The sequence below is a fragment of the Melanotaenia boesemani genome, chromosome 22, assembly GCF_017639745.1.
Source record: "Melanotaenia boesemani isolate fMelBoe1 chromosome 22, fMelBoe1.pri, whole genome shotgun sequence".
Taxonomy (NCBI): Eukaryota; Metazoa; Chordata; class Actinopteri; order Atheriniformes; family Melanotaeniidae; genus Melanotaenia; species Melanotaenia boesemani.
This window is the reverse complement of record NC_055703.1, coordinates 18758374-18783940: the sequence shown is the minus strand read 5'-3', so window position 1 is coordinate 18783940 and position 25567 is coordinate 18758374. Positions and strand designations below refer to the sequence as shown.

Below are 25567 nucleotides of genomic sequence, written 5' to 3'. Positions count from 1 at the left end.
TAATAGAAAATGCAGCAGGAAAAAAGCAGCTCTGGGCTTTGGTGAGGGTTTTTTTTTTAGAGGCAACACAAGATTAGACAGTTTCTGTTCTTCTCTGCATGGTAAAATGACAGCAGATCCAATTAGCTCAAGATGATTAATGGTGCTGTCACATGAACGTAGACATTCATCTATGTGGATATGTGCAAAAAGTGTATTAAATGTAAGGGAATCAGTTTGAAGATGATTGTAGAAAATAACAGCAAATTCTTCATACCCTCAAGTGCAATAAGTGTTTTTATTTATTAAAAGGTTACCATGAGTGTCTAATTTTCCTGAATATACTGAACTAATTAAGGCAGTTGGGATAAAAAGGTAAATGAAATGAGCCTGCCTGAAGAAACTAATGTGGAAAGTGTAATTTGCATTTATGTATTATGAGAGTATGTAACCAGATGTTCAAATGACAGGGAAAATTGCATCACAGCTGATAATGTTCATCAGAATTGGTGTTTGATTATTTCTCCACCAAAGATGAACTATTACACTACTCCCCCCTTGCTGCTGGAGGACATTGAGTGGATACTTGACCTTGCATTTTTAATCGTCATCATCATTGGGAAACTGAACCATCTGAACCGTGAGCTGCAAGGCAAAGGTAAGACTGTTGCTGATATGATAAGCACCGTAAAGCCAAAATGAACATTTTCTCTGTGCTTTTACAGGGAAAATGTTGCACTTTCCTTCTGTGCACTCAGTGCTGAGTGACGATGCTTATGCATTTGTATGAAAGAGAAAAGATCTGCATAATTTTCTCACGTGCAGTCTGGAGTATGGGAATGTAAGTTATTGTGGTTCTGACAGACAGGGGGCGCCATGGAGCCGCAGTGTTGCCAAGGAGACGACTCAAAACAACTGGGGCAGTTACACCTACAGCAATGGCTACAAGTGTCCCGACTGTGCTAGGACGGAGCCCTCTGCAGCGGCTGCACGCGGTCCTGTGAAGACCAGAACAGAAGTTGCGTTTTTCCTGTTAATCCGTGTGCACACAGCACACATGTTCTGTGGATACAGGATTGTAAAAGAATAACTTTTTCCTTAAACTAATTCAACTCGCTGACTTTGACGTGGTAAGTAGACGTAGTCTGTTTCGGCATAGTTATGGTAAGCTACGCAGTTAGCGGTACAATGCAGCTAAGCTAAGTCCCCCGCTATTGTCACGTTAGCGCTAAATACCAGTATTGAATCCAGTTTTGCGTATTTTAAGAGAAAAACTGTGCATATTCGAAGTGTGCACAATACTTTTGTTGTCGGTACTGTGTATGAACATGCTAAATCGCTTGTAAAACAATCCAAAACATAATTATATCAATGTTCCAGGTGAGTCGCTTTAATTCCTGTTTTTTTCTCCTCTCTATATTTACGTTGACACTTATTACTATCAATCTTAGTTACGAGCTGTTTGATCTCTGAATTTTCCAAATAAAACTAAAATATTCCGAAATGGAAGTTATTTTACAGTTACTTTCGTAGGAATTTTAAGGATACCACTCATATGTTACAAACAAGACAGTACTACTACTTAGTGACATCACTAAAGCGAATAATACTGCGTGGATTGCCATCCACTTTCATTGTAAACTATACAGACTAGTCCAAAACACGTATGTGGAAAACTACTAGCAGTAATTTTTTTATATATATTTATTTGTTTTCAGTCATAATCATATTTCTGCTGTGAATTAATCCTTCTGGGCGTGTTTATGCCTCTTACATTCTTGGTTTGTTAGTCATTACTATCAGCGGTGTGAGAGGTCTAAGAAATGTGTCACTCATAATATGGTGACTTGCATCTGAACATGCTTTTTTGAAAAGTTTGGGCTGTTCTCAGATCATCTTCATTTATTTATGGCACTGTATAATCTCATGCCAAATCTACATCAGTTAGTTATTTTGAATGATTTGGGGAGTTTGGCCCTCTAGAGTAATCTCAGTCTGCACTAATAATGGGGCAGCCATTATTATCTGTCCAATTTCTAAGCATGTGACAATGATTATGGAATCATGTCCTTGATCCTTCAGAGGCCTGAAACATACAGTGGCTCACATACAGGATTAGTGGAGAAAAACGTTTTGCATTGCCTTGTTTGTTTTTTAGGTGGGAGTGTGCACTTACATTCATTCTCACTCTTCTACTCAGGTACCTTTACCTCTCTCCCTTCCCAGCATCCCTCCTAGTGCCGCTGTGGCCACTTGAGTAAGAGAAGTGCATGAGATCCCAAGCTTAATTAAGCCCACGGGAACAGATGGTCTGCTGGCTGTCTCTGCTGTTTGTCAGCAGTACACTGCCACTCTAAACGCAGCTAAATGCTACTGTAGGGGAGGGGTTTGGGAAACATAGGGATAGACTTGCCAGACGTAATTAGCCATGTAGAGTTGGTTAAAGAAGGGGAGGGCTGCCATTTGGTGGTGGGGGACGTGGCTGACTTTATCACATGGACATCAAAGGTAGCTATTGAGTAAGAAGGCTGTGTTTACCTCTGTTACACATGACCAATAACCAAATTAAAGTGTAAATTATCGTCAAAATCTAAAAACTGGTACCTGTCAGGCCTGCAATGTGTATTCATGCTACTGTCATTTTTTGAAAGCACCATAACCCAACCAGTGTTTGTTATCATAACTGTAACAGATAATGTGAGAGACCATAAAAATTCAATCTGCAACAGATGCAACATTGATTGATTGGGTAGTTATTAATAGCCGTGTCTCATTAAATACACCACAACATGTGGGGCTTATTTATTTATTAATTTGGGCATCCATACGTTAAGTGAGCTACAGGTGGATATTTTCATTAAGCTGTTCTTGTGGACAGTAACGGACAGGTGTGTCCAACAAACGGCAGGAAGAGGCTGAACTGAGGGGATTTGAGGTGAATGAGGCCAGAAAGCTGTCAGTGTTAGAATTTAGATTAGTGGTGTGATTGAAAGGAACAGAATGGAGTAAATACAGGTCCTGAGCACACAACCAGCTCGATGGAGGGCAAAATAACAGTGTTGTTCTTTTTTCTCATTGATTAAAACAAAATAAGGTCCCAGCATTTCTGCTGGGTTGTAAAATACAGTCAATTCTTTAGAGACTTTAACATCCACTACTCACATAAAGTTAGGGATATTTAACAGAAAATGTAAAAAGTTCATGCTACACCGATATTATATCATGATTTTAGGACCTGTAAGTAGAATTATGCAGTAGTAATTCCTTCATATTGAACAGTTTACTGAAACAAAAGCTAACAACAATGGTGGTATACCACAGCATAAAATATCAGTGTCTCAGTAACTTGTCATGTGTTAGATGTCATCTTGGTCTGATGATGCCAAAATGTAAACACTGTAATAAAGATGACTTTTCAATACAGGTTGTCATTAAACCAGAACACTTAGTGGTCAATTCATGGTTCAGATCCTTCATTTTGTTTTTTTTTTTGTGGTTAATCAACTTGTTAATGAACAACATGTTATGGAATTAGTACTTACATATTACCGTTGTACATGTCCATTCAAATGTTTCCAGAAGATCCAACTAAATTCACTTGTAAAGGTTATGGTGCATTTAAGGTCAATTCTGAATTCATACAAAAAGCCAAATATGCCTACCTTTATGTGGATAGTGTATATTATCTTAGGTCTACCGAATGAGGTAAATGTGGATAAAAATATAACCTATTTATCACTCAGGAAGTAATCAATCAAACAGTAGGGTAACTGCAGGATCTGCAATGACATGAAAAATCTACACTGGTTTGCTGTTTTATTAGAGATTATTACATAGAAATAAATGTTTTACATGCATATTACAAGAAATACATTGTATGTAATTTCTTCATATGTCAGTTGGCCATCATGGAGAAATATTAATACAGTTCAAGGAGAAACTTATTTTATGCATTTAGATTTGGAAAAACTACTAATACACCAATCAGTACCTATATTTACTGGAATATTTTTTAATTGTTGGATTATTTTACTGATCAATGGATTAGTAATTTATAAAACTGCTTTTGTAAATATGAACAAAAAAGTTATCAGCAAATCCTTTTAACATTGCAGTACATATTATATATTTTGTCTCTGAATCACTCAGATGTTTATGTGAAAATGTGTGAAATTATGGATTTTTACAATCCTTATTGTTTGTTTTCTTTCAAGACACAAAATATTGCTCATTTGTGGAAACAAAGTAGTGCAAGGCTGATCAAGTCAATAGCAACTGATTCATCATCTATAAAACTGAGCAAAAATATTCATATTTTGGCAGCTGAGTTCTTCATTTCTGAATGTTTCTCTGAAGCTTCAGTGTGTGGTGTTTCATGAATGTATTAAATGCAACTTTCAACAAGAATAAATATGATCTAATCCTTTTTAAATTGTGTTTACGTTAAAGGAAATCCTTTTGTAATTCTTTGTTTGTATTCCAGGATGAGAGAAAACAAAAAGACGACAAAGGACTTGATCCTACCTCAGTGTGCTATGACTCGTGAGTATAGTCTCGGAAATAACGACTCGTAACGCTCCAGCGGACCCCAGGAAAGACTGGGGTGGTTTGAGCTGTACGCCGCTGCAACAGGGATGATTACATCCCATATGAACGGTTATGTTCAAGAGGCTTCTGGTCGGGCCGTGAGCCACAGAGAGAGGGCTGTGGACTGTCCAGGAGAGGAGAGTAGCCTCGTCAAAGCTCCACACTGCAGTGCCCACATGGAAAGAATCCAGCATTACCAAGAAGAGTTAAGGAAGAGAAGAGAGGAGGATGGCAAGGGGAAGCATGACATCGACCCCAACGCTTCTTTGAGGCTCAAGAAGCTGTCACAGAACCCTAAAGTGGGCATTGACAATCCCACCTTCGATGGGAAGGAAAATGCTACCAAAGACTCAAGCTCCTCAGGTCCTGTAGTGGGTGAGTTCAGTGGAGGAGGGCAGTAAACGTTAAAAAGTTTTTATGAGGGTCAAGGAGGTTGAACAGAGGAGGAGGAATGCAGAAACTCAAAGAATAGAGAGTTGAGGTTTCACAAAAAAAGACTTAAAAAGAGTAAACACAATGACTATTGAAGGGGCAGAGCGGAGGGTGGAAATAGAGGAGGGCGGAAACGGAAGTGGGCAGTGAGTTTAATGGGCTGTCCACAATTCCTATTGGTTAGTTGAACTCAAAACAAAACATTATAATGTTCACATTGAAAAAAAATCTTTGCAACAGTATAATGACAATACAATATGGTTATGTCATTAGATATTTTAACAAAAGAAGGCACACAATTAAAAAAAAAAGTATGTTTTCCTGGATATGGTACACTGAAACTTCTGAAAATGTATTATTGACTTAGCTGGTTTGGTGTGATACAAACCAAACTAAAACAAAATAAAATATACCAATGTAATTTTATGTACACTTTGTTAACACTGGTTTTATAACTTTACTATAAATTACAAAAAAAAAGTATTTATTTCAAGCTGAAGTTTATCCTTTTAATTAATTTTTGCTCATTTCCATGCAAAATAAATATGAATAATTACTGTGAAGTGTGAATTATTTTATTGTTTCTACAGAAAAACTATAAAAGAAATTTTCCTTGTGCTGTCACCACCAGAAGACATGGTCTGAAATACTGTGGCAACTTTTGAACAGAAAGGAAACAAACTGAATACAAATGAAGAGTCATAGATGTCCAGATGGCTCAGAAGCAAAGTTGTCCAATCCAGAAACAACACATAAGAAATATTGTCTATTGTCATTTAAAGTTCTGCTATGTTTAAATTTAGATGTGCTATACCCTATTATTTCACTCAGTCATGAACTATGTTTATCAGAAACATATTGAGTATTTTCTTTTAAGCTAAACAGGAGGGTAGACACTTCGCCTTTGAAAGCAGTGGGATGAAAGCTTGATGAATCGAGCACCACTAGACTTTAAACTTTTGCACTTTTAAATTCAAAATATTTTCTTATTTAAGTGCTCAAAATATTGATATTTAAATTGTGGACATCCATTATGATATAATGAAATATCTTCTATTAAAAACAACATTTTTTGTCTTAAAAGACAACTTGTGTGCTGAAGAAATTAAAGTGTGATTAGCCATCAGCAATCTGGGATTAGTGGACCACATTCTGGTAGGCTGTGCCTGTGGAAACATTGTCCAGGTCTTTGACCCTCTGTTCTGTCTACTGTCCCCTGTCTACTGTTCCTTGACAGAACTGGAGGATTTGCTGCAGGCTGTGAAATGGGTGCAGCACTGCTTGAATGATCCTCAGAGCCAGCAGGATGTGGATCTGATAATGCAGCTGTTAGCCAAGGAAGAATTCAAGAATGCCTACACGATCTACACTGTTTTGTCCCAGCAGATGAACAGAGTCAGTCCCACCTCACCCCTCACAGCACAAGCACAGGACCTGTGCCAGGAGGTATGCAAAACAGTCATTTTCCAGCAATTTCTACTCCACTTGCTAACGTAGTTTATACTGGTGAGTTTATTAATATTATAGGTGAAAGTGTTCAGAGCTGTAAGAAAGTTTCACTAAAAGAAAATAGACTGACTGGGCCCAAAGAAATTTATTATTAATTGTGATTTTATTTTAACCACATAACAAAGTGAGCTCTGTACCTCATGAGACCAGTGGTGCTGTGGTAGTTTGTGCATACAGGTACAAAGGTACTCTCACCAATTAGCGATTTGGCTCTTGTTAGTTTATATTTAATGCTGAAGCATCGTTGTGAGTAAAGCAACTGAACAAACTTAATAGAGCTTAAAAAATATTCGCTTGAGGTGATGATTAATTCCACAAAGCGTCTCAGAAGACATACTGAATAATTTTGACATGAAAATTACTTGGTTGTTAACAAGGTGCATGAAAGCAAATATGAGAGATCAGTGGGTACCAGGCCATGAATGAAAATGAAAGAGCTGGCAAAAAAAGTTAGAGAAAAAAGAAAGTGTGAGAAAATTAATGTTAAAAGAGAAGATAACAGGGACATCTATTTAAATGATGGTTAGTGAAGTGTTGCCTGTAGAGCTCCAGCACAGAAAGTGACAGAAAGCAAGAAACCATTTTAGGGCATCTGCTACAACGGACTTCCCTGTTAACAAAACACAACAGGGTTGATTGAACTTGTGAAGTGGGTCTTTGCATGGAGAGTGTGCAGCCCATCTCACAGCACACACCTTGTAGGAAGTCAGAAATCGTGATATGGTTTGTTATGAGAGATGCAGAAGCTCTGTACATCTTTGGCAAGCTACACCCACAATAGGCACTACGTTGAGATTAGCGTCAACGTCTGATTAGTGTAACAAACTTCAGCGTAGTCAGATTGCTGCTGAAGGATTCTTAGCTGGTGGTTAATTGTTTATTAGTCAATCATCTTTTTATGAAACACGATATAGGCTACAGCATGTAGAGTTCATTCAAAGGCAGGCAAGCAGCAGATAGGACTGGTTTGAAGAAAGAGGCTGGGTCTTCCACACATAGTAAACCAGCATATGCACTCACACAGCAGGCATGGAGAGTTTGAGCTGCAGTGTCTAAACTGAGTGATTGTGCTGTGTGACTCTCACATTGAACATTGTGTAAACTAATCTCCCAGCAGCCCTCTGTGCTGGCTGAGTGGCACAGCACACCGCAGGACGAAGGCCAGGATCTGGGCAGCCAGAAAAAGAAACTCCAGGAGCTTACAGCATCGTGGGTTGAGGTGCTGCACTGCTGGGGGGGGAGGGGAAAGTGCGTCACCTTGTTAGTGAGAGCTTTGATTAGTGTAATGGTGAACTAAGCTCTGAACAAGAGATGAAGAGGCAGAAGGGCAGAACAAGGATATGCCAGAATGCCTCCTGACAACACAACTACCAAATAGTTAAAAATAGAGCCTTGCAACAAAGAGAAGAAAGACAGACAAGAGCAACTGAAAAGACCATTTACAAAAGCCATGGGCTAGAAATGCAATTTGGTGTTGTTCAGAAGAGAGCTTTGGTACTTCTTGCTTGTCAGATATATGAGATACAAATACAACATTTAAAGCTCAAATGCAAACAAGTTTTTTAAAAAAAGCCAAGACTAACACGGGATACAGCTGGAGAATAGAAATCCAAGGAGTCAAGGAAGAGCTGGAGAAAGCCTTGAAGGTGAAGGCATCAGAGGTACCCAAAATCATCAGAGAACTGGGGGCCGTGTCCCCCACACTGGAGAAGTGGCTGTAACAGATACCTAGAGAAACGTTATACATCACCATCCAAAAGAGCGCAGTCCTAGGAACAGCTGAGATACTGCGTAGGCCCCTCAAGCTCCCAGGACTCTGGTAGAGGACCCGAGCTTAAGATGTACAGCCACCCAGCCTACCTAGGGGAGATGGGAGGGTGGGTTAGGGACGGGTGGCTGCCTCATGGTGGCAGCAAACCGTAGTAGGTCCGACTTTACTGTTTTCATTTTTTAGATACATTCAACTTTTTTTCAAGACAATCGTCAAATAAATTTTTTAAGTGGCATATTTATTTTACCAAAATATATCTATGTGTAGGTTCAGAGGATTCTCCAGTCGAGCCAACAAAAGGAGGGTTTGGAGCTCCAAGCCTTGCTCACCAATCCCCATCTGCAGGTCAGAGATCGACTTTTCTCCTACAACTTCTTGTTGACCCACAGTATGATTAAAATGTAGCTCCAGTGTGGCTCAGCAAATCAGCAGAGCCTTACAGACCAACTCATTAATTTAGTTAGTGTTCTGGTAATTAGAGTACTGGAAATATAATTAATGTTACATGGGACTTTTTCCAAAAGGGTAATTGTTTCTCTTGCACCTTCCACTGGGAGGTCAGAGGTTGGGGTTATAACAGCTCGATGTTTCAAAGACAGTTGAACAGTTTTATGTCTTTGTTGACATCATTTGCACCTAATAAGAACAGCCATTAGGCCATCATATATGGGTGGAATTTAGTAATTTACTCTAGGACATTTAGGCATGGCAGAATAAATCCCTAAATGAGATGGTGATGTAAGTCATTGCTCTTGGAAATGGGAAAAAATGATTAGCTTGTTCTTTACAGCAGGGTGTTGATCAGCCCTTTTTAGCATAATTTAAAAAAACTGTTGGTCTGAGTTTAAAGTTGGTGCAGATTTCTGTCTTGTTTGATTTTCCAAATCACAGCTTGTGTCTTTGGTATAGATGTGTAGTGCAAAGGGTACTAGTACTGGTCTTGGCTTACTCCAATGTGTGAAACATTTGACCCCCAATTATCTAAAATATAGAATAGAAATAAATCATGTAAATGACTGATCTTTGATGCACCATGTAATTATTATGCCTTTAAAAAACTGACTGAACAGTGGACTTAAATGGCTCATGCATTTTGCACATGAAGTGACAATGGTTTAAAGTAGTTTATGTAATTATTAATTACAAACCTGTTTTTTTTTAAAAAATGCTGTCCCCTAAATGCCATTTTTACTTTGAGCAACATCCCAGTATTAGCAAATTGTATTGCAAGTGTTTGGGAAGAGCCCTGCTTCATAAAGACAACTTTTTGTTGACTTGACGGGGCATGCCAACAGTTGAGTTTCATGAAGTTAAACTTGGCTGAAACCTTGGTTACAGGTTGTAACTTGTTCGGTATTGATCTCACAGTGCATTTCTAAAGGCTGCTGTTGGCACTACTACACAAATAAGATGTTTGCTAACTGTACAGTTATTCAGTGGGACATCTGTTCAGCATGTTTTTCTGTAAAGTTGTGCTTATTTGTAGTGACTTGAACCTCTACCTTTGTCAGTTTAAGGTTCAGTGATTCCTCTATAGGAAAAATGGAGTCACAGTATCAGATTACCACCGTCCATTAGCGGGGCAGCAAGGTGAGAAAGTCCTCAGGTGTTGCACTCTTCTATAATTTTACAGTCGAGGGCCCTGGCAATGGAGCACCAGAGGTCTAATGTGTGACCCATGTGACCGTGTGAACAACCAATTCTCCTGCTGGCCTGATAAACTGTCCACTGAGTTGGAACCGTGTAGCCAGCGGGGGTGGTGTGTATGTAAGCCTACTTTGTGGCACAAAAATTGGAACAGATTATGTCAGGTTCTCTGCAGGGAGTAGAGAATCACATGAATCACCCCTTTTGTACAGGTAAATAACTTCATAGCCTAAACTAATGGAAACTAATGGTGAGAGAGAACAAGGGCCTCCTCAAGTCCAACTATGCCCCTTTCATTGTTTAGTAGGACACAGTTTCCTCCGGACCAGGGAAGCTAAAGGTGTTTGATGATTGATGGTGGCAGATTCTAACTCCTGAATGCAAAGGGAGATAAGGATGGATTGTGTGTACACCAAAGCTCAGTGGAACTCCGCTCTCTTAGGTCCTCTTCTCTGCAGGACAAAGAAACACATTTGGACCAACGGTTATTAATTGTTGTGTATACAGTCACATTAAATGATGTGAAAGAGCAATCTCTGTCTTATTTTTACCTTGTAAGTGGGTTTGCTGACTGTTAATGATAAAAAAGATGAGAGGCAGGAAGAAGTTTAGTTGCAGGTGTACAGCATATCCAAGGAAACTTGAATCATTCCTCTTTAATTGTTTTTTTGCTAAATTTGTCATCACTAAACATCATGCCTCATTCATTCTCTTGACTCATGCTGCATTCCTGTCTGTGTTTCTGTCCATTGCAGATTTGTACATTGCTAAATGTATATCCTGTTTGTGGTACATATGTGTCTATACTGTATGTTTTGTCTGTATTCATGTGGCAGGCATTGATGCAGGCTCATGACAGTGTGGCAGGGCAGGAAATGGCTGAGGAAAATGTGACCCAGTATCTCGGAGAGACGGTTAAATTAGTACGACTTGAGAAGGCCAGAGACACACCGCTGGTGAGGCATCATCACATTCTGAGTCACCACTGCTATTTAATGTCATTATTTTGTCTTTCTACTTTTTTCATACCATTTCCAAACCATTTATTCAGCTTTACACCTCATAACTGACTGCTGAGAGTTATGTATGATTGTTAGATGTCTGTTAGAAACAAAAATAGTTGTGTTTACATTCAAAGGTTCCATCTGGCACTGAGCACAATTAATAAAACAAGAATTTGAGCTGTATATCTGAACAGGAACAAAACAGAGACTAATTTAATCGCTGAAACGTGAGTGTGCAATTGATTAGAAACCTTGGAAATATTTGCCATTATTGATTATAAAATTAAGAACTCACAACTTGACCTTTCGGTGTGAAGTTTGCATGTTCGGCTTGGGCCTGCTTGGGCTTTCCTGGGTACTCCAGCTTCCTCCCACAGCCTGAAAACAGGCATGTTAAGTTAATTGGTGATCCTTAAATGACTGTAGGTGTAAGTGTGAGTGTTGTCTCAGTACTAGCCATGTGATGGATTGGCAGTCTGTCCAGGGTGTACTCAGCCTCTTGCCTAATGATTGCTGGGATAGGCTCTAGCGCCCCCACAACCCTGAACATGATAAAGTGGGTATAGAAAATGGATGGAAGGATTTTAAATTTTTTAACTCCAGAGAAAATGCCCCTTTTAGCCTTCTCCAAGGTTCACCTCACACAGTTCTCACATGGGAGTGTGTCAAAAAACCAACATGGTAGCAAGATGCCTCTGAGTCTGAGTGCTAGACATCCAGTTATATGTGGTTTTCCATGTGAAGGACATTATTCCTCTCTTTGTGATTTTAGGTTTGCGTGTATTCAGTGTCATGAGCATCTGATGCCTGTCTATATGTATGTCTTCAGGGTGCAACAGTACGAAATGACATGGACAGTGTGGTTGTAAGTCGTGTGGTGAAAGGTGGAGCAGCTGAGCGGAGTGGTCTGCTCAGCGAAGGAGACGAGATCCTGGAGATAAACGGGATTCCTATTCGTGGAAAACACATCAATGAAGTTCATGACTTGCTGGTGAGATCCATTGTTGGATGTGATGTTCAGTAACATCTTCTGCTCATGTTCTTAGTAATATTTTATAGAAAAATAAATGTGCTGCAAATTAATTTTAAAAGGGGAACTTGTTTGGTTGTTGCACTTAAATGCAATATACAAAGTAATAAGATATGGTTTGATGTACAATTACTGTAAGAAAAATATTATTATTTTATGGAACAGTATCCCTGACAGTTTAAATGATTGATTTCCATCTTTTTTACAGCAACAAATGCAGGGCACCCTGACTTTCCTCCTTATCCCAAGCTCTCAGATTAAACCTGCCCCTCACAGACAGACTGTGGTAAGTCTCTTAATTGTAGTGTGTGCATGAAACTCCTGGTGATGAGCCTAAAACAGCAACCCCATTGTAAACCATCTCCTCAGATTCATGTACGTGCTTACTTTGACTACGATCCCTCCGATGACCCCTTTGTGCCGTGTCGGGAGCTTGGCCTGTCCTTCCAGAAAGGAGACATCCTGCACATCATCAGCCAGGATGACCCCAACTGGTGGCAGGCCTACAGGGATGGAGATGAAGACAGCCAGCCCTTAGCTGGACTCATTCCAGGTATGAATCAGACAGGGCTAACTGTCAGTGTTTAATTTATTGCTTCACAATTAGTAGTACGATATAGTAGTACAATACCGTTATAGTAGTACAAAATACTACTATACTGCCATAGTAGTATTTTTTTTTTATTATTATTTATTTATTTAAATTCCTTTAATTTACACTGCAGTTTTTTGGCTGTCCAAAAACAGAGGATGACCAACATAAAGGAATCATGGTGATATTTGTTTTGTAGCTCAGGAACTGCTATCCTGTGTCACACTTTGAGAGGTTGAAAGATGGCTGTTGTTTTGGTCTTGCAAGCAAAGACAAAATTTTGACTATGTACGAAATGCAAGACGACCATTTTGCAGTGGGACTGCGTTTATGACCTGCACCCATTAACCAGCCTGTAGGAATATTCTAAACAAGCTAATCAATAAGCTGGTGCCATTGTGAAAAATAAAACAAAATGCCAAATAACTCCAACTCCAAGGTGGATGGAAGTAGAAGAACTTAGGATACCAAAAAAGATTAAAGGTTTATGTTGGTCTAAGCTGTCTTTGTATGATTTATCCTCTAGCTGTTATAACTGTGCCGAACAGTTTTTCAGAGGGTATAATTGATGCTAACCGGATAACTTTTCATAATTTGTTAACAAACCAATAAACCAGAAAATATCTCCATCCTTTGTAGTAACTGAAAAACAAGTAAAGAGCATTTGAAAGTACCGAATAATTGACCTGGCATTACTATCCTTGCAAGACATGCCGCCCATCTGGCATGCCCAGCAGATTAAAGCAAACACCTGAGAATTATTGGTGATTACTTTCTGACCAAGAGGAAAACAAGGTTAAGCACTTGAAATGGAAAGTTGCCAGTCCTTTTGCTTTTTCCTCAGCATGTCTTGGAAGAGAAAAAAGGAAAAAACACTGGACCTTCATTAGCTTACCTTACATTTAGAAAATGTATTAAATGTGTATCTTTTCCTTTTTTCAGGTAAAAGTTTCCAGCAACAGAGAGAGACACTGAAGAAAACTATAACAGACAAAAGTCAGGAGCAGCAAGGTAAGAAAAGTTCAGACGTATACAGTCGTCTTCTTAAGATTTTATCTTCAAAGTCAAACATTTTAAAGGTGTTCCAACACCATCAAATGATAGTATGATTTGTTTACATGTTCAGGGAAAGTATGGTATTCAAAGAAGAGCAAGAAACTGAAGAAAAGAAACATATCAACCTTGAGCAAAAGTACAGGTAAGACTTCTTGTGTGAATCTCTTTAGTGGGGTGATAACTGAGCTCTAGTTGCATACTTAACTCATTTGTCGCTCCTCATTTGCAACCTGTGTAAAAATCACTTCGTTACTGGACAGCTGCCAAATGTCAACCACTGTCAGTGTTATGCCCACACATAAGCTGAAGTTGCCACACCTTGTTTTTTTCACAGCAGCTTGTCCAGACTTGTTGTGTCACTGGTCAGATTAGACCTGTCTTCACAGACGGGATCAGCAGGTGCTTAAATGGCTTGGAGAGACTTGAGGTTTTAGGGTTCACACATAGAAACGCATATACTACGATAAAAAAACCAACATACATGCAGCTCCAGTAAAGCTAGCAGTGGCTGACTGAGAGTTGAGACTGTTGGACATGAAGAAAAGACTTTGTCCTTAACAGAACGTCCACACAAACACAGGCTTGATATCAAAGTAGTAATTTATTGATCCTGAAAATCTCTTGAGTGTTTCTCACCTCCCTGGTGAGGTGAAAAGTATCTGCAGAGCAGCAGCTCAAGAGCTCAAAGTAATTTGGAATGTAGGTCAGGGATGTTTCACTTACCCCTCCCAAACTGTCTCTTTAGACTACGATGACATCCTGACCTATGAAGAGATGTCCCTCTACCATCAGCCTGCTAACCGCAAACGCCCCATAGCCCTGATTGGGCCAGCAAACAGCGGTCATGATGAGCTGCGTCGGAGGCTTCTCTCCATCGAACCAGACAAGTTTGCTGTCGCCGTTCCACGTAAGTCCACGATATGTCAAAACAGCAGGACATGACAGTATCAGATATGAATTACTGATTTCACACAAAGGAACAAAACACACCTCTGAGATTCAGTGAAGAATTAAACCACTTTGCCTTTTTTTTAACTGCGGCTGCAATACTAATGTTAATTTGTACTATTGCACTTACAAGAAAAAACTGACAACTTTATCTTTTAGTGAATTCAATGTATCTGTTCCTTTTCATGTTCCAGACACAACCAGAAACCCAAGGATACATGAGCGTAATGGACGCGAATACCATTTTATGAGCCGCTCTGCCTTTGAAACAGACTTGGCAGCAGGGAAGTTTATTGAATCCGGGGAGTATGAGAAGAACTTGTACGGCACCAGCACAGACTCTGTCCGACACGTCATCAACTCTGGACGCATCTGTTTGCTCTGCCTACACACGAGAGTAAGACAGGGAATATTTGTGGTTGTTTAGACAATATTTTTTGTCTAACATGTTAATTGTTTTTAATTTTATCCATTGTTATCTAAGATCTAAACCACTCTGCCCCAGCCAGATCATAATAACTTTTCATATTCTGAATATAAATCCTAAATAGGTTTAAATTAAAATTAAATAACTTGCAGTATTTATGTAGTCACTAAAGAATTTTCCTGAAATGTTTGCTTTAGCACATTGTAATTTATTCTAACTTTGGTTTATCCTTTCTTTTTTGTTTGTATGTGGTTTGGGTTTTCTTCCATCAGTCACTACGGGTACTGAGATCCTCCAACCTCAAACCATATGTCATCTTCATCGCCCCTCCATCTCAGGAACGACTACGCGCCCTGCTGGCCACAGAGAGGAAAACACCAAAGGTAAACACTGAGAAGAAATCATTGATCAAGAACTCTGAGGCAGATCTAAAAAAAAACTTTCATCTCTATTAATTTCCATTTTCCTGCATGCAGCCAGAGGAGCTAAAGGAGGTCATTGAAAAAGCCCGCGAGATGGAACACACCTTTGGCCACTTCTTTGATGCAACTATTGTGAACATGGATCCAGAGCAGGCATTCCATGAGCTACGCAGGTTGATAGATAAACTGGACACTGAGCCACAGTGGGTGCCCACGTCGTGGCTGTGCTAGAGGTTGCTGGGTCACAGCACGAGGAGTCTTAAAGTAAGAGGTAAAACAAAAGGAGCAAAATTGAAGACTGAAGGACAGACAGTGGTAAAATGTCACTGTATTTTCAATTGCACATTTTCCTCGTTTGTAGAGGAGGCGGCCATTATGGCATGCTGCAGGGATGGACTCAGAGTTTCTTTATCTTTTTGTTTCTGTGTATCGTTTGTGTGGTTTTTTTGAATTTCTTTTTCTGTTTCATTAAGGTTTTATGTTTTATGAAAAATCATTTATTTCACAAATAGAAATATTTCTATCCTATTCTAAATAGTTATTTATCATTGTACATATTTATTTTCCAGACAGAAGGGAGAAATATTTTATTGTTACAGCGTTGCATCCAGCAGAATGAGTTTTAAAAAGGCTTCCTGATAAAGCAGCAAGCCAAAAATCTCATCAGATACCAAACTGCAGGGTAGTTTTTGTGCTATGTCTTCCATTCAGTTGTAGAAAAGATTAATCTGCTGTAAGCTGCACAGTTTTGGAGTTCTTTCTCAACACCAGTGTCAGTATTATATGATTTATACTGTGTTAACACCAGGCTCTGGCTGGTGTCATTACTACCAGTGTGTAGCTGTATAGTACTGCTAAGATTGTTTTTTTTTTTTGTACCAAAATAGTATGAGCAAGACTTCCTGTCACTTAGTTCAAGTCCAACAGATATTATCGCTCCTTTATGAGGCATTAAGTTATGCATAAGCACAATTTTGCTAAAGTGTTAATAAAATCAAATATGTGAACATGTCAGTTCATGATAATTTTCTAGTAGAGAAATGAATACGACTGCATTGATTTTCACCTCAAATACAAGACAGTTCATTTAAATTAATTTTCCTAAAATACTGACAATTGCAAAATTATAGTCAAACCTAGCTGGCGGTAAAAGCACAAGAAATACAGGCAACGTTTGGATGCTTAGAGCATCTTTATTCAGATGAAGTGTTGGGCTTTGCATTTAACAGGGTCACATTAGGGGGGGGATTCTGTTGACGTGTTAAACGTAACCCCATGACAGAAGTTAGTAGTGGGACGGGCCTCCACAACACTCACACACTCTTTAAATCTACAACTATGTTGAGCTTTACAACATGCATTGGCTCTAACTGTTGTGATAAAACTAAAATATGTACAGGTGGATCCGTCACACGGAAGGCTTTCATTTTGTTTGCAAACCACGTGTAAACATACTTATATTCTTTGAGATAATTACTTAATTTTTATCCTCTTTGTCTTCTTTGTGGGTAACCCCCGAAGTGCAAGAACACTTTAGTTCCCGTACAGTAACGCATATGGAAACAGTTATAGTTTCCAGCACTGAAACAACAGAAGAAATAATCACAGACGTGGACACACACATAAACCAACTTTCATCACTTGTATAAGAGGACATCAACATGGCCTGAGAGGCACAGAATAAATAGGATGAGGAGTGAAGTCACAGAGTGGCAGCGCTTCACTCAAACAGCAGGTCTTCATCTGCCTCCTCTGTCAGCATGTTGGTGGGCTCCGCGATGGGGCCAAGGGCAGCCAGCCGTGCGGCAATCTCAAGCTCGGTCCTTTCCCTGAGCTGCTTCTTCTTTTCTTGGATCTTCTTCAGCCTGTCAAAGCAGAAAATAAGATGCATAAAGCTGGGTAGCCTGCAGAATTGGTGGGGTAATTATAAAAGAAATTGGAAGCTGTGAGCCTTCAACTGGGATTTGAATTTCAACACTCTTCCAGTGTTTTTTTTTGTTTTTTTTTTGTTTTTTTAAGATGACCAAGATCTTTACATCACAACTTATCAGTGCAATTACAATCTTTCAAAACCTTCAATCAAAGATAAAAATAAAGGCAATTTGTGATGCAAGAAAACGTCACCTGTAGAATTCCTCTCGTTCTCTCTCATCCAGCTCTGTGATGATGTAGGTGAGAGTACGATCGATCCTGGGAATAATCACTGCAGGGAGAAATAAATATGATTTAAACAACTATCTCTTAAAATCTTCGCAGAAAACTCTTTTATTTGTGATAAGTGGGATTTTACCATGCTCAATAGCATTCACACGGCGGTTGGTGATCTTTATGGCTTCATCCAGAGTGACAAAAGATGTCTGCAAACCAAAATTGAACATGTGTCAATAGTAGTTAAATTAAACTTCTAATTTTAAACTAATTATTTTCTAAAACATCTATAATTGCATCCTTACAGGAACAAAACCAGGCTAACATGATTTAATATTCATAACAGCGCCCTTTACCTGTAAGGAGGCCAACTCCACGAGCAGTTCAACAGCTCTGGCATAGTTCCTCTTCAACCTGGAGAGCTGCTCTCCTCCTCGGGCCAGACCAGTGAGCTCATAACCTAACAGGCACACAGATGGTGAGATCCAGACACATGTATGGATGTACGGCAAAATGAGAAGTTGGACTCCACTTACTGTCTCCGCCTTCTTGGTAGTGTTCGAAAACTGGAAGGGTGACGCCTGAACAAATTCAGAATGTGTGAATAACTTCTCTCATTACTCACAGTGTGAAAAAAGGGAAAGATATTTTTAAGCGAACCTGCCACATTGTCTTTCTTGGCTCTGACCTTCACCTGGGCTTTGTTGACATTTTGGATTATAGTTGTGCTGCAGACAAAATTGGGACAATCTCAAGACACTTTCTCTATGCCTTTTGTTTCATTTGAAATAGTTAAACATGACATAAAAACTTCTTAAGTATTTCCATGTATTCATTTTTTGAGGACCCAATCTAAAATTGCCAGTCTCACTAGGAAAAACAGGCACTCTTCTTACCAACCTTTGCCGCTGACCAACTTAAAGATATCAATTATAGACAGATATGTACTAAACTTGACACATTACAGAAATCTTCCCATTCTTACCTGAAGTCTCCAGCTGCAAATTTGGCTTCAGCCAAAGAAAAAGCCGCCTCTCGCATCACCTCACCCATTTTGGTCTTAGTCTAAAGGAACAGAGACAAGAAGGGAAAAGTCTACCTTTAGGAAGTTTTTTCTGACATTTTCATCTCCACTTATTGATTGGAGCCTATAGTTTGCTATTTTGCTCTTTTGTTTTGTCTATCCTGGTTCATACAATGCAGCTTCAACTTAACAGCACTGCAAATTACATTACAAGCAAAATTATAATCAAAGCCTCTCTGGGTTTTAACAAGAACTAAAGACTGAGATGAAGTCACAGATGGGAGTTATGCAAAGGTTGTCCCATTAATTAAACACAAACCGAGTGCAAAATGCAAACAGAGTAAAATCAACAGACTTCAATTATTTTGCGAAGGATCTGACGAAAGCGCATAGAGAGGGCGTCAGATTTCTTCTTCAGCAGGTTACGGCCAGTCTGCGCTCCTTTCATCCGAGCCTTCATGATGGTCTGAGCCCTGCAAATACAAAGAAAACAGGCATGTTTTTAATGCTGTATTTGAATATGCACACTACATAAATCATAGGTTGCCATTTTTTGCAGCAGTTACTGTTTACCAGCTCTTTAGTTGCTTATTTAACAGATTCTGGCCCACTGAAAGGCCGACAAATGTTTGTGGAATTACTTACCTAACCTAACACAATGCAATAATATATTGGATTTCTCCTATTTTTTAAAGTTTCAAAGAAAAGAATTCATGTCACGGCTGTTGTATTTATTATTTTATGGATTTTCTTGCCAGATTAATACAAAAGGAAAAATGAAATGACTTTACATCTTGTTTTCACTGCACTGGGGAATCCACTATTTAAAGACTTTGACATATGCGAACACTGTTCTGTGTCGTGTAATTTGTCTTCTTTACAGGTCCTGTGCCCGTTTTATATTTATTTTATAAGAGTAAATAGGAATTAATGAAACAAGAATACAGCACTCAAAAGCTCCAGCACCTTTGACCGCATTATTTTAAACTATCCTGCAAGAGGGTGACCACCTGCCTTTATCACATTGTTTAATTTCCCCATTTATTTAACTGTTTTAGTTAAGTTTTTACTCATTCAATCACATGTTGCAATGGTTAAAAATTTTTTTAACGTTGGCTAAACAAATACACAGTCTTTCCATGAATCCACTTTGTAACCAGAGATGGAAGTCACTGATCAACAGCTCACATTTAGATGTGATGTTAGAAACATCACATGACACATGACTCTTCCTCTTTTTAAACAGTAACCTGGTACTCATGTAAACTATGATTATGTATGAATCAAAGTGCAAAGATTGCGATTCCTTCGATAGAGATATATACATGAAAACTCCTAGACTGAAAAGCAGCAGCTCAACAAAACGATGTTATGCCGATTAGCTAAGAAGCTATAGCTGGTTAGCAACTAGCAAGAAAACAAGCTGCTTACATTCTGGAGGGGAATATGTCGATCCTGTCTTTTCCAGACATCGTAGCGTCTTTTGGTCGATGATAGCCGTACTTTGTTTACTTCCACGCTTTAAAATAAAAACTCTTGATGTTACTTTTAATTCTTTCTTACTGTTCTATTTGTATTGTAGCAAAACCCCGGTTTTCATGACGGATTAGGTGCAAAGACTGAGTAAATGGTCGTGATCTTGTCCGTCCGTGGTGATCAGCTGGTCTTTGGTCATGTGACTGAACAGAGCTCGTTCTGCGCATGCGCGTGTCGCAAAGCTCTGACGATCTTTTCCGGGTCGAAATATTAGCACACCCATGAATGTGAGCTAGCGGGCCCTAATTCTTCATTAGAAAGAAGCTGAAAGAAAATATAGTCGGACATTTAAACGCGTCCAGGACAGAACATTCCAGTATATCGTTCTGTAACCCCATGACACAGGTGAGTATTAATTGGAAAGATGTTGGTTGGGGAGCGGTGAACAGACGGTGCTTCAAGCTAGCTAGCTAACGGGTAGCTGCTGCAGCAGTGCATGTGCCGCATGTGAGTTGGGAGCAGAGTTAATAGCTATGAAGCTAACAGATATCAAAGTAACTGTTTTTGCTCATATATTGCCGTTTCGTCTTTCGGCATTTAATGCTGTAAATGGAAGCATTTTCAATCGCTTTCCATGTGTTTCAGTCATTTGAAGAAGGCCTTTATGTGTCCACTTTAATTTATTAGCAATTTTCGCCTCTAACTTGAACAGTAACCGTATTGTCGTTTGTCAGCATTGCATCATCCCATTCAAAGATATAAATGTAAAATAAAGTAGTCAGAGACGAAGCATGACCCTTACCTTTGATAAACTCGGTCACTGTAGTGAAAAGAAACATCCCAAATGAGATAAACATGGCATTCAAATTGATAGAGGGTTTTAACCATCTATTTGCGGTTTGTTCGTAGTATTCAGTCCATAATCAAGTAATTTCCCTTCCAGATCATGGTTTAGTGTTTACATATTAGAAACAAACATTACTGTAATTATAATAAGCAGTGCCACAAGTTATAGCTACTGTAACTGATCATTAATATAAATAACACCAGGAAAAGGCTATTTATTTTATTTTATAACACAATAATTTTACACAAGCTTACATCATAATAGTGTTTGTTTAAGATAAATTATCATGGCTTTAGTTAAAGATGATAACACACAGATGGATACAGGTAATTGACAGTCTATAACTCTAGGTTCAGAAGTTTTAACTTGCAGTGTTATTTATATGCTTAACAGCTCTCACTCTGTATCTCTGTGGGGGCTGTTATCTCCCACAGGGCACCTTCACTACTCGGTGTAAATGAGGACAGTCACAAGCATAAATGTAATAGTTATAACAGTCTTTTTATCCAACCTGTTAGGTTTAGATAAGAGGTGGTGGCATCGTTTACTGTCAGTTTTTGCTTTCAGTCAGATGAACCACAAACCCTCTGTTTGCTTTAAAAAAAAAAAAGAAAGAAATGTGACCACTGCCATTGTGTTGGGCTTTGCAGCCAAATACAAGGTGTTTCTGTTAATGTCGTAGAGTATTTTGTGATAGTAATAGGACATTTAGTTGGAATGATTTCACTCAGATGATGGTATAATGTCTGTGACAGGCCTTCTGCAGGTGCCATGATGTTCAATTGTTTTATCAGGGTATGGATTTTTTTAATAACTGGAAGGGAGAGAAAACAAATATTTTTAAAAAGGAGGAAATCCTACTATTTATTATAGGATTTAATAAAGTTGTGTGTTCCCATTAGCAGCACGGAGGCATTGATTTCTTGACTTTTCAGCACCAAACACTTGACCCAGTAGTTCCAGACCGAGTTGTATTTTTCACATTAAAAACAAATGGTTGATTTGTGTGTTTACCTGTAATGTAGTGGTGTAAATATTTACCTGTTCTTTTGCTGTTTGTGTCTTCACAGCGATGCCGGGGCTCAGCTGTAGATTTTACCAGCACCGGTTCCCAGAGGTGGAGGATGTTGTGATGGTGAACGTGAGGTCCATCGCTGAAATGGGCGCCTATGTCAGCCTCTTGGAGTACAACAACATTGAGGGCATGATCCTCTTGAGCGAGTTGTCGCGTCGGCGTATTCGCTCCATCAACAAGCTCATCCGCATAGGCCGCAACGAGTGTGTGGTCGTCATCCGAGTAGACAAAGAGAAGGGTGAGTGCCGGCAGTCTGGGGGCTGAGTAATACAGATAGAGGTCAATTTTAAAAACTATCTGAAAGAATACTTACACAAAGGACAGAAAAATTTGTCTTATTTTATTGTCAAAATACTGCTTGAACCAACAGAATGACCAAAAGAGTCAAATTTCTACGTCCATTACATTAAAGTGGTTGTTAAGTTCTTGTTGTTGCGTTACGTGTTCATGAGTTTTCTCTTTAATACGGTTTTGATTGGAAGATAACATCAGTTCATGTTCAATAATTCAACTGTCCATTTAGTTGTCGTTGGCATATTTAATATCAAGAATAGCAACATAACAATAGTAAAATTATTATTCATAAAGAAAAACAACTTGTGAAACTTTTCTGCAGGTGTTGTTAAATTAACAGTCTACTTAATAGCCTTACCATCATAATCAGTCAATTACTGGATGTATTGATTAAACACTCAGTGCTAACATTAAATTTACTTTATTTTTAAACACATATAAACCCAGTTATTTTTAATAGATTATTAAGATTTATTCAGCGTTATGGTGAGCAAATACAGCTCACTGTCAACCATTTTTATACCAAATGTATTGTTTTGAAACTGTTTTCCAAACAGCTGAGTGTACTAGTGGATTTATCATCACCGCCCTTTGGGCCAAGCTTACTGCAGATTTAAACACTTTTTCACTATGTTCAATAGCCAACAAGTACTAGCAGATTTTTTAAAACTTTGTAATAAACGAGACAGTGTCACTAAATATGTCTCTATTCTCCCTCCAGGATACATCGATTTATCAAAAAGAAGAGTTTCCCCAGAGGAAGCCATCAAGTGTGAGGATAAATTCACCAAATCTAAAACTGTAAGTCAGGTTTTTTTTTTTTGTTTTGTTTTTTCCTCTTCCTCTTGTCATAAACACGATTATAAAATCAAAATAATGGAAGAACCTGCCAACATGAAGCAATTCCCTTCATAAATGTAAAAACCATTTTAAAGTTATTCAATAAAAAGTAAGTTCTTAATGTTTAGTGACTGTTTGATGACATAATTATTTGCACGGAGCTGATTTTAAAGTGTTTTGTTTGCAGGTGTACAGCATCCTGCGACACGTGGCAGAGGTGCTGGATTACAGTAAGGACGAGCAGCTAGAGAGCTTGTACCAGCGCACTGCCTGGGTCTTTGATGAAAAATACAAGCGGCCAGGATACGGCGCTTATGATGTCTTCAAACAGGCTGTATCGTAAGTCTGATGAAGAATGACACACAATACCTTGATAGCTTGGCATTTGTGTAACATTTTTAATCAAATTTTTTCCCTTTCAAAGAGATCCTTCCATCCTGGATGGCCTGGATTTAACAGAGGAGGAGAGGAGTGTGTTGATTGATAACATCAATAGGCGACTCACTCCACAGGCTGTCAAAATCAGAGCAGGTTTGTTATTATGACTGTTTTAAATACTTTCTCTAATAAATATAACAAAGTGATGTATCCTTGATGTCTTTGTTTCCACAGACATCGAAGTGGCGTGCTACGGGTATGAAGGCATTGATGCCGTGAAAGAAGCTCTGAGGGCTGGACTCGGCTGCTCCACAGAGGCTATGCCCATTAAGGTTGATCTCGCTGCCTCACCCACTCTAAAATTTTACTAAACTTGGTCTTTTCATTCATGAACCAAAGACTTTGTTCAAGTAATATTTGCATTTTTGAGTTTAAAATGAGGTAGAAAGTGCAGCTTGCTGCTTTGGTTGGTTGTGTTCTCTTAACTACAGTCTCTGTAACAGTGTTGTGTGCTCTGGTTTTTGGCAGATCAACCTGATCGCTCCCCCTCGCTATGTGATGACAACAACCACTCTGGAGCGCACAGAGGGGCTGTCTGTCCTAAACCAGGCCATGGCTGCTATCAAGGAAAAGATCGAGGAGAAGAGAGGCGTCTTTAACATCCAAATGGAGGTGAGCAATTTTGGTTTCTTTAGCCAAAAAGGTATTACTGATAGTCACTTGTTTTCATTGGAATTTCTTTTATTGGAAAACTGGAAAAATTGTCGTTATCCTGTGATATATGTATGACGACCAGAGTTTTCAGGAGTCATCTTTGATGTGTTACAAAATAATTATTGTATAATGATTAGACTTTACAGAGTCCATGACAGGTGTTATTTTCAGCTTTTTCATCTGTTTTAAGCTCTTTGTATTCATTTTAGAGGTTGTTTGTCTTTTACCAACAACAAAATGTGTTTTGTACATTTTTTATCTTTATCAAAGTAAATTGTTTATGCTTAATCAGGTTTTCTTGTAATTGAACATGGAAAGTAGGAACTATTAGTTTTATATTTTGTATGAAGCAGGAAAATAGTTTGAATTTAGGTTATTGTTATCCTACTTGACATCATATGTCCTGCAGCCCGACTGTTGTGGTAATTGTTTTTTTAAAAAGTATTCAGATGTAGTTAGGTTAAGCTGTACAGGGTATGTAGTCATCTCATTTTAAAGATTTTAATGCTACAGATTCCTTCTTGGTTATTCAAAAAAAACTAATTTATACCTCTGTTGTGTCTTTCATTTATTAATCTTTGTAAACATTTTCTCATTTCTCAAGGTTTGATTATTTTTCCTACAGAATAAACTAATAATAAATCTTTATTGTGCCCTACAGCCCAAGGTGGTGACGGATACGGATGAGACTGAGCTGGCTCGGCAGCTGGAGAGGTTAGAGAGAGAGAATGCTGAGGTGGACGGAGATGATGATGCTGAGGAGATGGAGGCCAAAGCAGAAGACTAGTCAGTCCTCAGTGGAAAGCTGGTGGGAGAAAAATCAAAAAAAGAAACATCGGAGGGGAAAATGCGGACAGTCCAACTTTCACATTACAAACATTTACTGGCATTTTACTAATTGATTGGCGAATGTCCCGGGTTGTTGATTAGCAAGTTTTGTCTCAGAAGGAAGCATTAAAGTGTCTTCTTCCCCAGACATGGACACAAGGATGGTTCAATTCCAAGTTAAGCATCAGTATAGTTTCTATTTTAGTACACTGATTTGAACAAAAAAAAAAACAGCTGATTCAAGCAGTGGCCTTCACCTCTTGCTTAAGAGCGCAGTGTCTTCAGTATCTGTGGCGCATCCTCTTTGGCTGATCACTGGATGTGACTGAGAGGGAACTGCATGGGCTCGTCTTATCTCTACAAGCAGTCAGTGGTGACTTTGTGCCGATTATCTTCCAGTTACAGAGTGTTGTAAGACCAAGACCTGCTTTTGTTTAGCTCACATGGCATCAATAAAGTTCTGGAAGTTTTGATTTCATTGTTTCTTTGTCAGCTTTATAAAATAGTAAAGACTTGTTAAATCATTTTGTTTTTGTTTT

General features: G+C 38.8%; 3 protein-coding genes across 3 annotated transcripts; 2 read left to right on the top strand and 1 right to left on the bottom strand.

Moving 5' to 3' along the window:
* Positions 1-918: 918 nt before the first annotated feature.
* pals1b (protein associated with LIN7 1, MAGUK family member b) lies at positions 919-16411 on the top strand. Its single transcript, XM_041976319.1, has 14 exons — positions 919-1109; positions 4463-4941; positions 6236-6444; positions 8546-8623; positions 10762-10881; positions 11759-11920; positions 12168-12245; positions 12329-12512; positions 13494-13562; positions 13678-13749; positions 14353-14514; positions 14750-14952; positions 15255-15365; positions 15459-16411. Exons 2-14 carry the CDS (start codon positions 4614-4616, stop codon positions 15633-15635), a joined length of 1953 nt encoding a protein of 650 aa, XP_041832253.1. The 5' UTR covers positions 919-1109; positions 4463-4613; the 3' UTR covers positions 15636-16411.
* A 166-nt stretch (positions 16412-16577) lies between these two features.
* On the bottom strand, positions 16578-20216 carry atp6v1d (ATPase H+ transporting V1 subunit D). The gene is made up of 9 exons (XM_041976321.1): positions 20008-20216; positions 18932-19049; positions 18538-18617; positions 18213-18280; positions 18089-18133; positions 17909-18012; positions 17695-17761; positions 17529-17607; positions 16578-17269 (listed from the first exon to the last, which is right to left on the bottom strand). The coding sequence occupies exons 1-9, from the start codon at positions 20046-20048 to the stop codon at positions 17125-17127; spliced, it is 747 nt and encodes a 248-aa protein (XP_041832255.1). The 5' UTR covers positions 20049-20216; the 3' UTR covers positions 16578-17124.
* Positions 20217-20306: 90 nt separating this feature from the next.
* eif2s1b (eukaryotic translation initiation factor 2, subunit 1 alpha b) lies at positions 20307-25501 on the top strand. Its single transcript, XM_041976320.1, has 8 exons — positions 20307-20457; positions 21970-22212; positions 22990-23069; positions 23296-23447; positions 23533-23639; positions 23721-23818; positions 24015-24158; positions 24862-25501. The coding sequence occupies exons 2-8, from the start codon at positions 21972-21974 to the stop codon at positions 24985-24987; spliced, it is 948 nt and encodes a 315-aa protein (XP_041832254.1). The 5' UTR covers positions 20307-20457; positions 21970-21971; the 3' UTR covers positions 24988-25501.
* Positions 25502-25567: the final 66 nt, after the last annotated feature.